We start from the raw sequence: 20,409 nt of genomic DNA, 5'->3' as shown, positions 1-20,409 counted from the left end.
TCTTTTTTGACATTTCTATCCACAGTAACAAGATAAATCAAGCATCAAGCCCCAGGTAAGTAGAAAAATCGGCTGTTTTTCACAGCAGTTACACAAAATAAGAAGTAAACCCAGAGCGATCTTTTTTGGTCTTGACTGTCCTTCTTGCCCTTCCTGTTTCTTACCTGATATTTGAGCAAGTTTTGGCACAGCAGACTTGGGCACTGCCCATGCATGAGTAACAAACACCACACACAGAGTCACAGGCTGAGCCAGTGGCACAGCCAGCAGGACCCTGATATCCCAGCCTGCGAGCTCTGCCTACAGGAGGCATTTCTGTTCATGCAGCAGCAAGAAAAGCCCTCACAAGACAGGCGCTGCATCAACAGTAGGTAATCTGGCCAAGAATAACTGTTGCAGAAGCCTGTAAGGCTTTTAGGTTCGCTCACACAAAGCTAACGCTCAAATTAAACAAAGGTCACAATCCTGTCCCTTATCCCTGAGACGCTGCTTTTTCCAAACCCTTTACCTCCCTGATGTTCAAGGCTCATAGACTAACCCAGCATATGAGGAAGGGCTCCAAATCTGCTTTCAGATGGTCCTTTGTACCCTTGCAGGATGGCCCCATCGTGTGACAGCAGAGGAGCACTACACTCACTGGGAGTGCACTCAGAAACACAAAGCCGCCTTTCTCAGCAGGTGGTCCTCTGCCAGTGACTTAATTTATTCTTGCTAAAAAAAACCTCCGGAGCAGTTCTTGGACAAAGACCTGGGATTAGCAAGTGAAATACAGCCTTCTTTTTAACCCCTTTGTCACTCTACACAGAAATGCTGCTTTGTGCTTCAGAACTCTTCTGCTTTGCCTGTAGAAGGCGGAGGGCTGTGGGATAAGTGGCGGTCACACAGCACGTTTGAAATAAAGGTTTGACTGTGACAGGGTTTCAAGTTTTCATTCATTCAAGCTCTGTATCCTTTTTATAGTAGGAGTCTGTTATTTCCATCAGCCCTGCCCATGTAAGTCAGTTACAGGTTCTCATTTCCAAACCAAGAAGTTAAAATTGGTAACATTTAAAAAATTAGCATTAATGAAATAAAACTGATCTCAAGCCAACTAGTTTACCTCCTTTAAAGCAATGGCTAAGATGTTATTTACTCTGTGGTCTGCACTCAGAAGCTTTTGAGCTATGTGTGTGGCTTGCAACCATATGGCTACATCAGGGGAGCCTTGACACTTACACACCAGTGATGCTACCTCACTTCCTTCCTCCCCCGCTCCAAACCTAGCTCTCATTTTTTCACTCTTCTTACTGTTCTTTTCATATCCTCCCCCAGGGTTTATAACCTTCCTTCATTTAACTGATGTATTAACTGTTTTCACCCTGCAGAACTCCCCACTTTGGCACTCATTTGGCTGACCCCAGGTCGTACAAGTTTCCCTTGTGAGACATACATCACTGTCCCACTGCCTGGTGGGGCAGCAGTAACTGTCCTTCCCATCATTGGCCCACATAAGCTTTTCAGCTCTGAAATAAAATCCAGAAGTGGCACAGTGGTGCATAGGGTCCAGCTTGGATGTAGTTAACTTGCTTTGTGGTAGCCCATAAGGTGCTGGGGTTTGCATTTGTGGCTAGAACAGTGTTGATAACATACCATTATTACTACTTGGGAGCAGCGCTTGCACAGTATCAAAGCTCTCAAAGATGCTGTTTTAGGATGAGGAGGGTCAACTTCAGTTCCAAGGATGAAGTTTAGCCATCCCTCCTCACCTCCCTCATCTGGGCCATGTGGAATTTCCTGTCCCAGACAAACTTCATGCTTTGGACCTTGCCATGAGGCAGATAGATGGACCCAGTAAAGGTGGTAAGCCATATTCCAGTCTTCCCCTGTCCACCCCCTACCTATAGATTAAAGCAGATAATCACGTGAGAGTACTGAGCTCTTTCTACTAACTTCATGTATGTGTGAAGACTTTTTCCACTGACACAGAAATTTAGATCTTTAGTCTCTACCATTTTCAAGCAAATAGATTTCTGTAGTTTGCCTAATGAAAGGGAGCTATTTGAAAAAGCTTCTTACAGGTTCAAATGAGATTAGTTTACTACATCTTATTAAATTACTGTCAGCTGAGCTGCAATAAGTCTAGGGCTTGCTTTTAACCTAGAGTGAATGCCACGCAACAAAGCTCAGTTTAGACCAAAAAGGTCTCAGATAGTAACAGTAGTAATTAGCATTTGTCACAAACTAAAAATGTACATTCACAGGGATTAAAGCTCAGATGACTAAGTGTAATTGCTTAATGACAGTAAATCGACCAGACCTCTAAGTAGTCAGTCTTTTTGATTATCATGAGATCACAGGATAATACATTTGGGAAGGAAGTTCAATAGGTCAGATCAGGTTGCCCGGGACTGAGCTCGAAACTAAAACCAACGATGCAAAGAGATACAAACTTTCATATTTTTTACTGTTATTTCCACAGTTTTGCACAGTAACCTACTGCACAGCTGTGTAACAGTCACAGATTTCTTCAGTAACAAAATGTAAAATAACAGGGTACAAAAATAAGCACTTTAACTGCTTTAATTCCACTTACCATGTAAGTGAAAGCAGGGTTATAACCCTCACCGGCTTTTACACCAGACTACTGCTTCCACTGGGATGTGCCAAAGGCTGAAGCCTGCCATCTGCTGCCAGAGAGCAGTGAGCTCCCCAGCGCTCCCAGGGAGTTCATCAGGGGCCAGCACAGGCACAGCAGTTCTGCCACTTGTGGCACACAGCAGGACCAGCCCAAACAGCACATCCTCCCTCCCTGTAACCTCTTCCTCATTATGAAGCCTGGCTGTATAGAGATAAAGGCAATGTTTATGACCCTCTTCAGATTCGATCTTACTAGTCATCCCAAACCAAAGAGCAGCTGAGGATGTTCTGAGTGCTGCAAGGTCAATTCATTCAACATAGCACCAGACAGGATTCATCATGCAGTGTACTTTTCCTCCCCCTGCTTTTTTGCTTTGTGGTAGTGGTTGTAATCATTATACAGATCCTTAAAGACCTCCCTTACACCTGCTGGTAATGACGCATTTAAGAACTTGACGTCCCGTTCAATGCAAAGGTCAAGGATGTGATATATTCCTTCTGTGAGATGTGTCTTCACAGCTGGGTGCAAAGTAACCTACGAGAAGAACAAATTACATTAAACTTGAAGACAAAAAAGGCAAGAAAACACCACTTCCACAGTCAGTATATACTAAGTGCTGACAACAATTTATCCAGTGCATCAGACCATCTGGAACATCCCCTTAGATAAAACTTAAGATTTTGACTTGTGCAGTATTTTCCTGATTTTTGCAAACATATTTTGCAGAACAAGTACAGCCCCTGCAATAAAATCTACGAGAGTAGACAAGTCAAACAATTTTAACTTGTCATTCAATAATTTGATACTTATCTAACAATTTTTATCTGAAGACTTCAATGTACAAGCCTTAATGAAAGAAGCCCTCAAAAAGCTCAGGAGATGAACATTTTCTTAATCCATTTTAACACTGGGAATCAGGCACCTTGTTTGAAGTCATGCAGAAAGTTGAAGGGATAAAAAAAAATGACTCAAGACTTCGTGCCCTGCTCCCGACGTTACCCCTGCTCAATCCCACAACCAGCAGAACTGCCACTACAACCAGGAACATCAGTGCTGACTCTGGAGTCCTCTGGTGCTCCAGGCTAATTGAAATTTGTCCTGTGCTCACAAATCACTTCCTAAATACTTCACTGCCTGAGACAGTGCTGGCCTCTGGCATAATCACATTATTTTTGCTGCAGAACCATGTCTTATCTTTGCTGAATCCCAAAATTAGCTTTATGCCTCCAGATGTAAGCCTCTTCACTCCAGGCCTAATGAAAATTACATAAAAAGCTGTCATTAAAATTCAGGGTTCTTTCTTCCTTAGGCAACTAATAAACTTTCTGCTAATGAAGTGCACTCCTAATCACTGTGACAAGCTCCTGCTCTCTTTCTGCCCTAAATGTGGAACAGCTAACATATTTTATTAGACCCACTAACATAGCTGGGAAAAACACAGAGCAGGCAATAAGGCATATAGGCCTTTCTTTGGATCTGTGACCCTGAAGAGTTTGCAATCCAAAAGGTTGTAATTTTTTTTGCCTCTCTGTCAGTTGATCAATTGGTTGGTTTATAACAGATGTTATTTCTCCCTACACCATGCATTAAAGTAAGAGAACAGTTAGCATCACAGCTCACAGTGAATGCACTAGGCTGGGCTCTCCCTTCCCAGGGCATTGAAATGACTGCAGAGAAAAAGGACAGGAAAACCCACAGCTATTGACAATATGGACCAGATGGCCCACTTGGGATAAGCAGCTACCTCAGAGCTGCAGTTAATGGAACTGCATCCCTCAGATCACAAATTCATCTGGATCCATGCCTTATTTGAGCCATTCTCACTTCGCAGTTTCCTATAAACACCAATAACACCATGGGAAGCAGAGCTAAAGATTTAAACAGCTGCCACTACTGGCTGGCAGTTAATTATACTTGTAAGAGGTTTATGGTCTATATAGTTAGCACAACCAATTTGTCAAGCATTACAGAGCTCTTGATGTGAGACATTAAATGTGTGAAGGGGTATTTCACTATTGCTGAATTAAGCAACAGCTCATAGGCAGCAAGCGAAAAGCACTGTCAACAGTATGAAAGAGATGCCACCCACTCCAGCAAGGAATCTTTCTAGATTAATACAAAATACTTCATGGTATAAAGAGGAAGCACTGAGGGAGCCGTTACACAACCACTTCAGGAGTAAGTGACTATTTAGGCCAGTAGCTTTCACCAGTTCTAGTTTGCAGACCCTTAAAAGGGTTCCAGTAAGGGTGAAGATGCCCATATGGAGACTTAAATCTACAAACTTGTTTTCTCAGTCATCTTTGATGGACCCCCCAAGGATCTTCAGATCACAGGCAGAAAGCCACAGATCCGGTCTCAGAAGGGATGAATAGCTGAAGGAGTTTTTCTCTCCCTCTGCAGAGCAACATGAAAGAAGTGTACATGCCCCACTTAAGACAGGCACGCTGAGGCTTCCCCCTTCCTCTGATATCCATCAATTCTCAGCAGCCTAACGAGCAAATAAATCATCACCTACTTGTGATCTATCTACTCTGTCAGACAGAAACCACTCCTTTGTCACAGCCTCTGGTGGCTCACTACACCAATTCCCCTTTCCACGCCCAAAGGTTCCAGTGCATACATTACTGATCAGTGGTTTCACCTATCATCCATCACTTTCCATTTCCCACCAAAAATATTGCACAGAACTTTCCTAGAACTCTCATGAGACTTTGTACTCCTGCTAATAGAGAGGCAAGTGTCCTTTCAACTTAAAAAGGTCATCTGACTCAGTGATGAACAGATTACAGAGTTCAGAGATGGTTAAAGAGAGCAGAAGTAGTCTTAACAGCAATTTCCCCCTTTGCTAAACTACCATGTTCACTACGTAAACAATAACCAACTTATCAGGAACACTAAATAACATGGCTAAAAACTGACATCTCCAATTGTTTTGCTCCCAAACCTTGGAAAAAAGATAAGCAATAAAAAAGGCAAACAAGTTTAACATCTGTAATAACCTTTATGGTTAGTTACACTGGTTACACCACAATCTTTCAGAAACATAGCATCAGTTGGAATATATTTTTTGCAAGAGGGCCTAAAAACAAAGACTAATCTTTCTTTCTGTATTTCAGCACATGCCCAGGCTGAAGCCACAAATAATCAATTTGCAGGTACTTGTACCACAAGCAGCAGTCAAACCCTGGTGAAATCTAAATCCATCAGGTTGAAGAAAATTACAAGCTGAACTTAGGTCTGGATGTGAGAAACTACTGACCTGGCTCTGGCATCCATAGTAGCAGGGATGCTTAGTTGCTTTCAGTAGAATTGCAGTGATATCTTTGGTACAGAATGAGAATTACTGAAAAGCTAACAATTCTTGGCTTGGTAACATTTTTTCCATTCATTTAATCATTTAGATCAGATTAAAAGATATTTTCCAGGAGAATTTTCCACCATTACTTTGCCAGATGGGCCCCTAACTGCTATCAGTCCTGGACAAATGAGACTAACTGGGAAATGAATTTAACTACCAGATGTATAAAGAAGCCCTGGTTAAACTCTGGAAAAGGTGGCCCAGAAAGGTAGTGGATACCTCATCCCTGGAAACATTCAAGGCCAAATCGGATGGGGCTCTGAGGAACCTGATCTAGTTGAAGATACCTCTGCTCATTGTAGGAGGTTTAGACAAGATGACCTTTAAAGGTCATCTTTCAACCTTTGAACCCAAGCCATTCTATGATTCTATGAAGAAAGAGCAACATCCAAAGCAGTTCTGTAACTGGGCACTGCATTGTTTAACCTCAAAAAAACCTCACAGCCCACACCTTTAGAAAGTTTTCAGGAGTTTGGTAAGAAAGATTCTCAGGATCTCTTGCTCAAAATAACAGTCTGGATCAAACCTGCAAATCCATGAGCCATGGTAACTTTCGCAACTTCACAAATTTTACAAAATTTAACACAGTTGCCTTTGGAATAGGAACTCCAAAGCCAGCACAACCCTATGGCACTTTCAAGATGGATGAGAACATACCTTCTGCAGTTCAGTCACGTACTGAGCCACCATGAAAGCAGAAAACACAGTAAAGTTCTCCATTTCTGCAGCAATATGAGTATACATCCGTTCCACCAAGTGTGCACATTGCAGTATAACTTCAAACTCATCTGTGTTGCCTAAAACAGAAAGTGAGATGCAGCCTGCCATTTGAGGCTTAAAAAAAACTAGAAAAAAAACCCCAAAGAATCACCCACTCTTCCATGATTCTTGAACTACATGAGGCCAAGGACAGCTTGACATTTTATCTTCTTTCTTATGGAGCCACAGCTGAGAGGCCTCCCACAATACACAATGCACATCCTTCAAAATGGTTTTTTTGTAAGAGCACAATGATTTGAAGTCTACGTGCACTGCAAGGGAAAAATTATTTGTTATAGATGCTGAAGTGCTAAAAGCAGTACTTATGGTCCCTTCCATGATTCAGTCCCAATTAGCACTGTGGAGGAGAGAAAAGGAGACAGGAAAATTATATTCTCTACCTACAAAAAATCAGAAGACATCTCTTAGAAAGAGCATATTAAGAGAGCTTTCTGATGAGATCTATTATGTGGCATATAGCAGCAGAAGCCACACCACTGGAGATATTTAAAGTGAGACTGGTGAGATCAGCTGAGAATTTACTCAGTGCAGTGAATGAAGAGAGCCAACACAAATAAGGAAGAAGGGAAATCCAGAAATTAATTTCATGCTATCTGTTACAAAAACAGAACAATCCTGCAAAGATAAACAGCATGTTTTTCAACTTGACAGTGCTGCATACCTGTAAATTTCCTGTGACCCTTGCCTTATGCAAACATATTGCAGAAGCAAGCAAATTCTCAAAGTTTGGACCCACCTACCTTTTCCTCTATCACTGAGCCTTTGCTACTATATTCCTCCATGACAAATACATACACTTACATTTGCCCACAAGTGTGGGCAACATATCAGCTGAGATAAATCTGAACATGGCACAGGTTGCAGGACATCGGCGGAAAGCCAGGATACAATCAGTTTCAGGCCATGAAGTCAACTTGTCTCAAAAACTCACCACTATTAATGGTAGGGTATTTGTGTCCTGAGCAGTATAAAGCACAGAATGATTACCTCAATCACTGTGAACACCTTTGACTTGGCTAATTCTTTAATAACTTTCAGTAATAAGCCTTTTTTTTTTTTTTGCCTTTGGGATATTTAACTACACTAATTCCAAATCCTTAACCATACAGATATATTATCTAATCCCAAGTGATGCTTCAGATGTTCTGGCTTTATACTTAGACAGAACGGTGACAATGCAGGTCTGTAGTAAACATATTTCCAGCCTTAAGAAACTCCATTTACTAGGATCGATTTGGTATTATAACTCACACATATCAGCATGCATCACCAGAGCTCACAGCCACCGTGCTTTCAGGCACAGGGGTTGATCAGAAGAGCTGAAACTGGGCACAGCAAGCCTTACTGGTTCCTGTCTACTTGCCAGTCAGTCAGTGAAGAATAATTTATTCACCAAAAGCAGTACTGCCTCGTGCAGTTCCACAGGAGCCCCCAGTTACCTTCATAAGCCCATGACACCACAAAGGTCATCCTCAGTTTTAAAAAAAGGACAGACAGGGCTAATAGTTTCAATGCCACAGCTAGGCTTTGAGGACTTTGATTCTGATGTGCCCTGTTCAGCATCTCCCCGTCCAGAACACATACATTACAGTGTATATATATTATAAAGGTGGAAAAAATACGGTACCTCTGTCTGCTTTCTGACGTCCTTCATGCATGACAGAAACAACCAGACGATGGAAACTGCTCAGAAAAGATGGTGCTGCTTTCAACAGCACCTGCAAAAGACATGAAATAAAAACATCTGAGATTACACAGTAAATGGAGTGAGAGGGTAGAGACTATCTTTTCATTCTGCATCTATAGAGTGTTTAGCATAAGAGAATCCAGAAGTAGGACCACATTCCAAGCCATAATCAAATATAAATAGCAACATCATATTAGAGTTACTTCATCTCTCTAAAGTAGCATTAGATTTAGCACCCTAATGTCTAAGGTATTTGTCCTTGTTGGTAGAGAACCTGCATAGCCAGACAGATTGACAGAACATGGGGTCCAGTAACACTGCAGATCACTGGATAGGCAGCTTTCCACCACAGCGTTTTTGTAAGGGCATTTTAGCAAAGCATTTCCCAACTTTAACTTTCCCCACTCTCAGTCCTAATACAAATGCATGAGGTCCCTTTCTTTTTTTTCTTCCATCTCTGCCTACATATTCCATGTAGGAGTATCTTCATCCCTGTGCAACTCCTGGCACATCTTCCCTTTCCCATGCCAGAAGGCTGACAAGAATACCAAGATGGTATAATGTTTGAAGGTTACCAACTTCAACAGTGTCTAAGCCATGTTTTCAGAGGACTGCAGAATCTTGACCTCCAGTGAGAATGAGGTCGCAGAGCTTGAGCCATTTGTGCTTCTAGAAACCAGTCACAGAAAAACGAAAAGTTTTATTCTAATATATCATTAGATGCTGGTAAGCAATGCACTGCCAAAGAACAACAATGCCGGCAGAAGCAAAGCAGGAGAGTGACTGAAATTATGTGATTTTGAGATTCTCAGCCTTTTAAATAAGAAGTGGTACAATGCACTTTTATACTATCAGGACAAAATATTTCAAAACAACTAATTAAGAGAAATTCTTATCACTGTTACATTTTTGATCTTTATACCTATTTCCTCTCCTCCCATCCCCTCACAAACGTACTTTTGGATGACACTGCACAATAGAGAAGAGCACTTCGTGGACTCCCAGGAAGACACCACGATAGTCTTCTAACTTCAGATGATCCAGAGGGACTGTTAGGAGAATGCTGAATGCCAATGACACATGATGTGGATTCACAAGAACTCCTTCTCCTTGCCTTAGCAGAGCTGCTACAGTCTCTAGAATAGGTACAACTATGATGGAAATCAGCGATGGGTCCTGACAGGCCTCTTTGGTTTGCATCTACAAGAAGACAGTAAACAGATAAGGAGGAGAACATTTAGCCACCTATCATCAGTGTTTGAACACCAGAGAATCGTAATGCTCTGACTGGAGCCAAAGGAACTAGACTGGTGCAAGCTGGACCGACATGCAGACTCCTGCACCAGAGCCATTTTCGTGTAATTGCACCCTGGGCAAGGACCCACATGATGCACTTCAAACCAGCACTGCTATGTAACTAGAATTCTAACTATTCTCTAGTCCCCTGACAATTAGCACCTCTTTGCACCTCCTTAGAGAAATGCACTGATGCAGGTCACTCCTTTACAAGCATGCAGACCTATCAAAAAAAGGGCAGACATTGCATGCTCATGATTCCCACACATTGCAGAGCCAACCTCTGATAAATTCTGGTCTAGAAACATCATCACCAGAAGAGGAGAAAAACCTGCATCGCTAGGTTTATGTACTGTACAAATGAAAGACAGGAAACCTGGGTTTGATTACTTTCTGTCAAGTTTCCCTTTCATAATTCAGTGATTTTTTTTTTATATGAGCACTTCTTTATTTTTGTTTTGCTGCTGTTGGCTTCTGCTGCAACACGTGGCTGACAGTTACCTTTTCCTTTGGACAGGAAGAAGCTCGAGACACTCAGACTGTCTACTCTGCAGTCTAACAAGTTTCTCCCAAGCTCCACACTACATGGTGCAGTTCCATAAAATTACTGTGTATAAGAACTCAATGACCTATACACTGCACTTAAAGGAGGAGATTTACTTGAGGAAGGCCGAGGTATGGATTTGTTCAGTATCCACAATGTTTTTCTTCCTGTATGCCTCTGTGCATGTTAAATGTAACCGCTACAGACTCTAACAAGTAAAAGGGATAGGTAATTAAGTTACAATAAAGAAATACTTACCGCTAAAGCTGTGATTATCTGTGGGCTGGTAAACCAGAAAGCTTTCACTTTGTCTCCACTTAATGAGCATCTGAGCAACAATTTAGTGAGGGTAACAGCTGACAACACTTCCTGCAGAAAGCAGAGGATCAGTCACTGGTACTAGGTGCACTGGCTCCTTTCAAGCACAGAAGAGCCCTTTCAAGGCCAGTGGTACTTTTCAGCACTACCAGAGCCTTGACACATGAAAGTCCTCCGACCAATACACCTCTTTGGAAACTGTGAAGTAAGCAGCAGCTCAACAAAATTGAATATGCTGAGCTGAGCAGCACTGGCCCAAATGTACTTCATGGCACATTTATTTCAGACTTATCTTCCTGTATAAAAAGGCTAATGTGATTTAAGAAAGGAAAGTCTTCTCATACAACTGCCACTAGATAGCAGAGGGAGACAGAAGGCATGCAGGGATACCAGTATACTATACACTAAGAACATTGCATTTGGCAGCACGGCTTTTTTTACTTGCTAGTTGTTTATACAGACTGATAAATGAAACATATTGCAAGCTACACTCAGGTGGCAGGAATTACATACACAGTACAGGAATTCCAGATATACTTTCAAAAAGGCATAACAAGAACTGAAGCGGCATATTTGTGCCTCTTTCTGACAAATAAGACAGGGCCAGATAATCCCCCAAGTATAATCCAGGTCTCATTCTCAAGTTCCTGAGCTTTCCACGGAGCATACAGCTGGTGTTTTTGCCAAACGTGTTCCACACGTCACCACTGCTGCTTAAGCTGCTCTGAAGAAAGGTAGAGAGTTTATAAAGCTACTGAGTGGTATCTGATTATTATTGAGTAGTCTTTAGAGAGACAACTAACAAAAGTATAGGGGTAGTTTTGGTTTTAGTTAAAAATGCCAGCGTTTCTAAAAGTGCCTTTAATCTTGTTAAGACAACCCACAGACAGACACTGACTGCTAGTATCTGTTGTGCAAGAGCTTAGAGGAGAAAGTAGAAAAGAGTTTTCAGCACAGCCTGTAATATCACAGCTGTGTGATTTCTGTTGACAATACATGGAATTAAGACTGCGGAGTCCTTAAACTGGACAGAAAATTTTTCAAGTAGGTTTCCATGATCTTTCCATCTCTCTCAATTTATATCCAGAACATATTTCAGCAGTCACCAAGCCCTTATCCATATAAATTAAGATCATTGAACATAAAGCAGGAAGAGGAAAAAAAATATTTATCAAATGTAATTCAGCCAACAATTTTTTTCAAGGTACAGCAGACTGAAAAAGGAAGATGACACTACAGTAAGTTCACGCCTTACTTTAGCCTTCTGTTGCCAAACATTCTTCAATTCGAGTCCCTGCAGCACCAGCCTCATTATGGCATAAAACTCCTCAGCAGAGCAGTTTTCCAGCAGCTGGACAAGCACTTCTGTCAGCTCCATTTCCATACCTTGGATCACCTGAGTTGTGATTGCAGGACCTGCATATTCAAGAGACAAAAGAAATCAATTCCCAACACACAGACTTCCACAGGTAAAAATAGGGCAAACTGAAAATAAAACAGCTCTATGGGTACCTTTTTAGCACTCAAATTCACAGAGGGCTCCCCACTTTACCTCTCTCCCCACTAGTGCAATGACTTGCTGACCTCAAGTATTTCCTACCCTCAGGTTCACAGAGCAGCCATCATTCCATTAAAAAAGCCTTCAATAGTACAGAAATACTACACTAAAGCAGATGCACAAGCCAAGGGAGCAGGCTAAACAAGCCACAGGGCTTTACTATGTGGTGGCCCTAAATCCATCACAAATCACAAAAACATTAAGCTGACAAAATTAGGTCTCTGCTGATCCTAACTCACAGTCCCCACTTACCCACTTACTACTACACAGACAGGCTAGCTCATAATTCAACTGATTTTGAAGGCTTGTTTTTTAATTCCACAAGTATCCACAGGATCTGTGGCAATGCTAAAAACCTTCTTCAACAGGAATTAATATTTCATTTTATTGAATACTTTACTTATTCAATGGAAATTATTACAGCTTTTTGCAGTGATTCATTATGCCTCCGAGCTAAAGAACTTTACCAACCTTAAACTAATAATGTGAGGCACAGAATGAGACAGAGGAAAATCAGCAGAAAAATTACAAGAGTTGACACATCCTCATCTCCATTCCATGGAAAGCCGTGCTCTATTCTTGACTACTTAATGCCAATATAAACACTGAGATCACTACTGTAGTTCACTTGAACAGTAGCCTCCCCAGTAGGGTGCACTCCCTCAGGGTGTATACAAGACAATTCACTGGGATGTGGGAATTATAAATAAAATATCTTTAATAAAGCATTAAAAATAGTGTTTATTTCATCCTTGTCTCATGCTTTTTATATTTTCTGTGTGTATGCTTTGTAATGTACATGGTATGCTGGTAGAGTAGCGTGTATATATAATTTATAAGTAAATATATATTGAGGCTGCATGCTCAATCTTTAATTTTAATGATAGGTATGCACAATCGAAAATGTTTGGAGACCACTGCACTAGAGCATGTCATTGACAAGCCTGATAAATTCCAGCATTTTGAAGAAGTCAAGGAGAACAGTTGCACCTGTGCTGTGTGCAGCTCTTTCTGAAAGAGACACTCCAAAGGAGTCATTAGCTCCCACAGCTGGCAGGAGACGTTTTTCATGTCATTGCTAGCCCTTGCTCTTTATTTAATGAGGATAAAGGCCAATCTCTCACAAACTTTATCAGAATTATGGGCATCCAGCATTCATAACAGTTAGGTAACTTCCACTGTTCTATAGCCTCACCTACTGAAGTAGATGAGTATTTGACTGTAAGATCCTCCAAGGACATTTCTGACCTGACCTGGGGCACATCAGCTGCTCCAGTGGTGTCTACTACACCGACTACACAAGTAGGACACTGCATCTTCAGCCCTACATCCAGAAGTGTTATCATGTTCCAGTTACTGTCAGAATGCTCTACAGGGATGAGTTACTCAGGACCTGAACTTTATTGAGATGTTTACATCTTTCAGAAGATCATGATCAAATTAGATGGTGGCTGTGATCCAGGTACCACAACATTGCCTCCTTGTAAAGTTTCCTGTTATGCATTTACCAAAGGACAGCCTGCTGCTCTAGCACAAGCAAACAAACACAGACTTTTCAAAAAGCTGTATGCTTTGCTAAATGGATTTTAACTTGCCTCAGCACCTCAAAATTACCAAAGGAAGTGGAGAAAGAGAATTTTCATACCAGAGAGAAGCTTTTTTATGGCAAAACCAACCATGACCGCAGTTTCTTTTTCAGGATACAGCTCTGGCACTGAGCAGAAGACTGTCAGGAACTGCAATGCAGGCTGAAGGAACTGCAGATTATCTCCTGCACAGGGCAGTTCTCTCAGTATCTGAGAGTAAAACTCCTGGTACAGCTTAATACGAGGTTGCTCCAAAAACCTATTGGGCTCCTTCTGCCAGCCCCTCCTGACAGGATGGCTCAGATCTGCTTTGAGGAGAGTAGTGACAGATGGTATGAATGCTACAGGCAAAAGCTTGTTTGGGGTGTTACTCTGAAGACCATGTTGAACAGTTCTGACCATCTGCAGAACTACGGGCTCCAGCAGAGCAGACAGCACATCTGCAGAATGCAGCTTCTTTTCTGGCAGCTGCTGAAGGTAGAGTGTGACAACGTCACATAGCGTGGTGAATACCATGAGCAGTAACTGCTCAGCTGCAGGATTCCAGTTTTTCTGGTCTTTGCTTTTGGCTGCACTGGCGTCCGGCTTGCAGCTTACCAGGAAAGATATGAACTTTTCCAAGTTGAGCCTCACACTTTGTCGTCTTTCAATTATCATCTGAAGAAAGTTTTCCAGAAAAGCTTGGACTTCCTGGAGATACTGTGCCCAAACAGGAACAGTAAAGACATCAGAAAAGAATTTGCTCGCTGTAAACTGGGAGGTCATGACATGCTCAAGAACATCACTGGCATGTAACACCTTAAAAACAGAGTTGGCATTCCTGCCAGCTTGCAGGCACCTCAGGAGGTGGAGGCAAGTACTTAAAAACTTCAGGAATAACAATTTGCTGCAAGAGGCACTAGCCCTGGTATTGGCTAGCAAGGACAGCAGCACCAGAAAACACCGAGTACAGTCAGAGGGAAGAAAACTGTCTAGTTTCAGAAGAGAAAAAATGTCCAGCAAACCCAGGCAGCTTTCTAGCTGACTTTCTTTCAGGGTGACAGGGCAGCCACTTTTTGCTAACAATACTATATTTTGGGCAACTTTCTCCAGGGTTTTCCAAGACAAGCTGAGCTCATCCTTCAGTAGTTTGTTTTCTGATGGTACTTCCAGCAGGTCAACAGTTTTGCAAGGAGCCAGGATTTCTTCATGCCAAGGGATATTACTTGCAAACAGCTGCTGAAGTGGCAGATCTACCGGATCCCTGGTAGCAATGGGCAGCACCGTAGAAAACTTATTAATAAGTCTGGTCAGAAATGCACAGTGTAGGATCTTCATTTCTGGAAGAAAGGAGCTGTGCATCAAGCCAAGAGATATCTTTTCAGTGCTGATGGAATTCTCCTGGTCCATGGCAGCTTCCTGAGCTTTGGCCAGCATTAATGTCTCTAGAAGCACATTTGCAATATACTCTACATCTTTTAAGGAAATATAAGGCAACAGGATATTTAGGTTGGACATGATGAGGTGCCAGTGTGCTGTGGGGTAAGTGAGATCACTTATCGTGCTGATATCTCCATCCCACGGTTCAGATTCTCCTCTGCTCATGGTGGATCTCCCAGACTCCAGGACGAAAGCTGCAGCATGCTGCAAGGCCTGTAGGTCAGCTTTGGTCTGCATTAAGATCATCTTCATTTTCTGAAGTGTGAGAAGTTCTAAGCAATATTTACTAGGGGAGGCAAAACTATTTGCAATATCCATGACTCTCTCCCAAGACTGTTCCCTCAAACCAGGGAGAAAAGCTGAAATGCTGAAATGCCCCTGCTTTGTAGCAGGTTCAGTAACAGCACCGGCAATTTCAGCTGTTGGAGACACATATTTACTGCAGCTAACACCAAACAGAGTGTCTACCTCAATCCAAGTGTAAACGAGGAGGAGAGTAGCGTCACTGGCCTTTCTTAGCCAAAGGTCTGACTTCTCTTCCTCTCTTCTAGGAGCCTGCAGCAGCTCCATCAGTGGCTGAATTATTCCCTTCTGTATCTTTGCCAGCAGACTTTGAGTGCGAAGCACCACAGGGGAAGGAGTGACATCATCTAGGCTCCTCATGTTGAACAGAAAAGCGTGCAGCACCGAGCACACTGCCATCAGCTTCAAGGCCATGTCAGTTGACCCTTCAACTGCAGGAATGATAAGGGTCTGGCATTTCTCCACAAAGAGACACAGAATGTCCAGAATCTGGTTGGGCGGAAGTTCAAGGAGGCACTCACGAAGCTTTACTGTCAGGCCAGCAGAGAAGACGGGTGGCCTCAGTTCATCAACAGCTGGGCAGCAAATAACTGTCAGCACCTCCTCAAAGAGCCGTGGGAACTGTCGCAGCTTGGAGTAAGTCTGAAACACAGTGTTGATGAGAGTCTCCTGGGGCTTCTTCACACGAGGCTCAGAGGCCTCAGCATCGATCCAAGCCGACGACACTAAGTCATCCAGGTCTGGCTCTACTATAAGGTGGTTTAATGATATCAGGAGTTTGAGACACCTGAACCAAGCGGGGATGGAAGCTCGGGAGTGTGTCAGCAACGTCTGTGCCAGCTTGCGGTAAAACCCAAACTGCACCTCCTTGTGCCGGATACGGTCACTGGCGACATTATAGATATCACTGCTGAGCACCAAGCTCAGAAGCTGCTCCAAAGCAAGCAGCTCTGTGCTCCAGTCCACAGGGGAGAGCGTATCTTCCCTCCCTCCCTGCTGTAGGTCAGAGAGCCTGAGACAGCCAAAAAGCCTGCTGAACATGTGGAAACACACAAGGTGGTTTTCTGCCTTACAGTATGAGTCCAGAAAGAGCTTATAGAGCAGGGACACAGAACCAGCCACAACCGCTCCATGGAGAGTAGGTTCACAAAAGTCACTGCCCAGACTGGTCTGCACTGTGTTGACTGGTAGCAAAAGACTTTTAAAAGCTCCTTTCTTCTTCTCCTGGACTTCCTGTTCTGGCAGCAGCTCCTCTTTGTAGGACAAGAAAAGCTCAGCCTGGAACAACCCAGCCTGCAGCAAAGTTTCTATTTGGTTTCGGATTTCCCTGCTCAGGTGCTGACGCACATGGTTATCATCTGCTTGTGTCCAACCTCTCACAGTCAGCAAGTGCCTTAGGAGCAGACATGGCTGGAGCAAGTGACCTGTCACTTGCCCAAACACACGATTTGGGTTGGTTTGCTGCCTCTGGATCAGGAGGTACTGAGCAAAGGTAAGCTGGAGGACGCTGAACAACTGAGAACCCACAGCGCTGTCAGAAGCCAACTGCTGACATGCCAGCTTGCACAGCTTGCTGAGGAGATCAACCAGAAGCTCACACTTTGCTGTGTAAATGATGGAGAGTGAAGGAGTAGAAAGGATGCCACTGGAGCAGTTCAGCACTGTGCCAATGTTCTGCTGTGTTTTTTGAGAACAGGCCTCTGATAACCTTTCGTTTATGACCTGAAGTTGGGAAAGAAGAGACAAAAACAAAACAAAAAAAACAGTCAGTTTTGCATACAAAGATCATAATGAAGCAACAACACCTGCTGTGAGCTCTGGCTGCAACAAAGAAGCACCAAGAGACTTGCCAACAGCTGCTCCTGGGCCTCTCACATCACAAATCCCAAAGCAGAAGCTCTGCTGTCCCAGTATTTATTTGCTCCCTTTTATCACCTCCAGATAATCTTGTCTGTGAACCAACTCAGTAGCAATTTATACATTTGTGTCTATTACAGTTAAAAAACTCACCTGCCTCCTTATAGCTTATTGTGGATGATTCATCTCCTCAGTTGAAACCCCAGTGGACTAAGAACAGATCAATAAGTTCTTTCCACTGGACCCTCTAACACCTCTGTCCTTGGTCTTTAGGGAACCCTGTCCTGTACCTCTGATCTAATCTTCAACCAGAAACCAGGTTTTCATACCCAGAGCATGTTTAAATTTTGCACACTTTCTGCATAACATCTCTGAAGCACAGATTTCATCCAACCGATGCTCTGTACTTCACAATTCACTTTCTTCAGGTAAAGACAATCTTCTCTGGTTTCATTTCAACCTGATCACAACTAAAAGGGTCATTTTCCAGTTATTTTCACTGCTTTTGCAGCCATTCTCTAATTCTGCTATTCCTTTAACCAGAAAGCCAAAAAAAAAGTAAGTGTTTGGTTCAGTTCTAAACTGTAACTGGAGTCACCCCCATTCACTTTCAGCTGAGGCTAAAATAATTACGTGATTAAGATGTATAATGATTCGGGTCCACCACCATTCAGAGTCATCATAAGAAGCTACAGGGTCTGCTGAACAACACATCACAGTGCACAAGTACTAAAGCCACACATATGATGAGCCCCACAGTGAGAGAAAATCTGTCTTTCTCTAAACTCCCAAGCAAAATGGTATTACAAGCAGTAAGTACAGAACAGCAACATATGGAACTGAGCCTTTACTTATCTATTTAAATACTTAAAGCAGTTCACTCTGCTAGTCTGAAGAAGTTAAGACAGAGGGGAAGATTACGACTACGATACTTTGCCATTTTTAGCCTTAGTGCCGCACTAATAAAACTGTACTGCAGGACAGAAATAGAGAAACTTTTAAATAGAGGTCCTGCAGGCCATCAGATTAACTATGATATATTTCAAGTAACACCTGAAACTGCGAGGAAGAATCATATACTATAGAAGATACACACTGCTACCCAGCATATTACCGAATATCCACAGTTTTAGTTACCTGTGCAATTGAAAAACTGAGACCAATGGTTTTCCCACTCTTTAAGAGATCCTGTAGTCTTCTGCTATGGATAACATTGTCTAGGTATGTCCAGAGTTTCTCAACAACTTCATCGTCCAGTTCCAGTTTCTTGTTGTAATTTGAAACCAATGTATGGCTTACCCAATCGAGTAATACCTGTTAACAGAAGGGAAGTAACCTTTAATAACCCCCCAAAAAAACAAAAGTGGTACTTTTTCACAGTTACAGCATTTATGTCTTGAGAACTGTGCTATTTCCAAGCAGAACAGGCTCTGAACGAGCAGAGAAGTCTACCCCTGTAGGTTTCAATTCCTGAGAGCTTTCCCTGTGCTCCCTTGTACCACTTCAAAATAACTTTCAGGAGTCAACATCCTAAGGCCCTTTCATCAAGGCATAATTCTGACAAGTGATACCAGTTAACAAACACAGTCTTTTCGATCAAAGCTTAGAGAATCAGATGGTTTTCACTTCCTGACAACTGCTATTCTGTTCACATCCTCCTCTTCATATGTCTAAATTCACCACCTAGAAATTCAGGCCTAGGAATTTAGATGTGTGCAAACTGGATAAGGTTGAAACCTACTAATTTAAATTACTGATTTAAAAACAAATTGATAGTATGTGGCTAGGTTTAGTATTCTAAGTAACTGAATTAACAAGAGCCCAAAACGCAGGTCTCAGACAGTGCAAACCCTAGACCCCACAATACTACCAGCGCTGGAGGAGCAGGACAAGACACCCTTCACTCGAGGAAACACTGCACAGACCTTCGGTAAACAGAGTCAAAAGGCTTAAGGAGACAGGGTGGCTTCCATGCAGAGAACACCAAATCACCTTAAAAGGTGAACCCCAAGAATCCACTGTGTGCTCTTTGCTCACGCACAAGTTCAGAGCACCTGAGACCACACATCTAACTACAGTCAGTTCTCCCACTCTGAAGTTCTTGTTCTTAACTATGACCAGAATCATCTGACTTTGTAGTGTCCTGTACTGGATGTAATAACCAATGGCAATGACAGCTCTGAAGACAAGATTTCTGATCTCTCTGGAAGACAGAACACACACACACCACCCTCTCTATACGAAAGCCTCTTTCACCTTGCACTAATGTAGGTCTTTTTGCTGAGGCTACTTGAAAGATGATGTTATAAAAAACATTTCATATAACCACAGAGAAATCAAGAGCTGCCTGCAATCGCAAATCAGAGCTATATTTGCACTACTGTCTATAGTCAAAAGCTAGATCTGGGTTTTATGAATAGATCCATCCCCAGCAGCAATTCGCTATCGGGGTTTTCTTCTTCCACTGTCTACCATTAAAAAAGTACTCACTTGCTCCTTATTAGGCAGGAAGCACTGGTGAGAAATCCACGCGAAACGGGCCAGCTTGAGTTTGTCCTCCCAAGAAGTCTTGGAGCTTTTCAGCTTCCCGTAAATCCCGGAGTAGATCGCGGCCATGGCGGGGGCACGTGGGACAGGCGGACAGACAGACACGCCACTGGAAGAAAAGCGGAGCCAGGACAAGGCGGTAAGGCGGGCAGAGGCGGCTCCGCACCCCGGCACCCATCCACGCACCCACACACGTGGCGCCGCTCGGGGCCCAGCCCCCCCACAGCCACCAGCCCGCCGCGGCTCCCCAGCACCCACCTCACCCACACCCGCTCCCCGGTCTCACTCGCCTTCCCCTCCCCTCGCAGGCCCTCGCGGGCCGCTCCGCGCCTTGCCGGGCCGGCCGGGCCGTCCCGCCGCCCCCGGTCCCGCCGAGCCGCGCCAGCCGAGCGGGAGGCGGCGCTGGGGGAGCCCGCGCCCATTGGCGGCCCGAGGGCGCCTGCGCGGCCCCGGCCCCGCTCCCGCCCGCCCCGGCGTGTGTCAGCCGGGCCATGGAGCGGCCGCCGCCGCCCGCCGGGCCCCGGGCAGCACCGGCC

The 20,409-nt window shown here is 43.4% G+C and overlaps 1 protein-coding gene across 1 annotated transcript; it reads right to left on the bottom strand.

Annotated features, from left to right (window-relative positions):
• Positions 1-450: 450 nt before the first annotated feature.
• On the bottom strand, positions 451-20,250 carry URB2 (URB2 ribosome biogenesis homolog). Its single transcript, XM_050314296.1, has 10 exons — positions 20,164-20,250; positions 19,817-19,982; positions 18,464-18,640; positions 13,807-17,191; positions 11,859-12,019; positions 10,544-10,654; positions 9,403-9,645; positions 8,386-8,476; positions 6,636-6,775; positions 451-3,151 (listed from the first exon to the last, which is right to left on the bottom strand). Exons 2-10 carry the CDS (start codon positions 19,940-19,942, stop codon positions 2,954-2,956), a joined length of 4,632 nt encoding a protein of 1,543 aa, XP_050170253.1. The 5' UTR covers positions 19,943-19,982; positions 20,164-20,250; the 3' UTR covers positions 451-2,953.
• Between the last annotated feature and the right edge of the window lie 159 nt (positions 20,251-20,409).

The sequence above is a fragment of the Myiozetetes cayanensis genome, unplaced genomic scaffold, assembly GCF_022539395.1.
Source record: "Myiozetetes cayanensis isolate MyiCay16 unplaced genomic scaffold, myiCay2020 scf2-11, whole genome shotgun sequence".
NCBI classification, from domain to species: domain Eukaryota; kingdom Metazoa; phylum Chordata; class Aves; order Passeriformes; family Tyrannidae; genus Myiozetetes; species Myiozetetes cayanensis.
The sequence above is the reverse complement of the archived record's forward strand: the minus strand, read 5'-3'. Positions and strand labels throughout refer to the sequence as shown.

What these genes read in the sequence shown, in the direction of transcription:
- URB2 (XM_050314296.1), bottom strand. Translation starts at nt 19,942, where the DNA reads ATGGCCGCGATCTACTCCGGGATTTACGGGAAGCTGAAAAGCTCCAAG. An exon ending in TTTGGCAACAGAAGGCTAAA is followed by an intron (nt 10,655 to 11,858) that starts GTAAGGCGTGAA and finishes TGCTTTCTGCAG; the next exon opens with GAAGTGTTGTCAGCTGTTAC. An exon ending in TTGTGCAGTGTCATCCAAAA is followed by an intron (nt 8,477 to 9,402) that starts GTACGTTTGTGA and finishes TGTCTTTTGCAG; the next exon opens with GTGCTGTTGAAAGCAGCACC.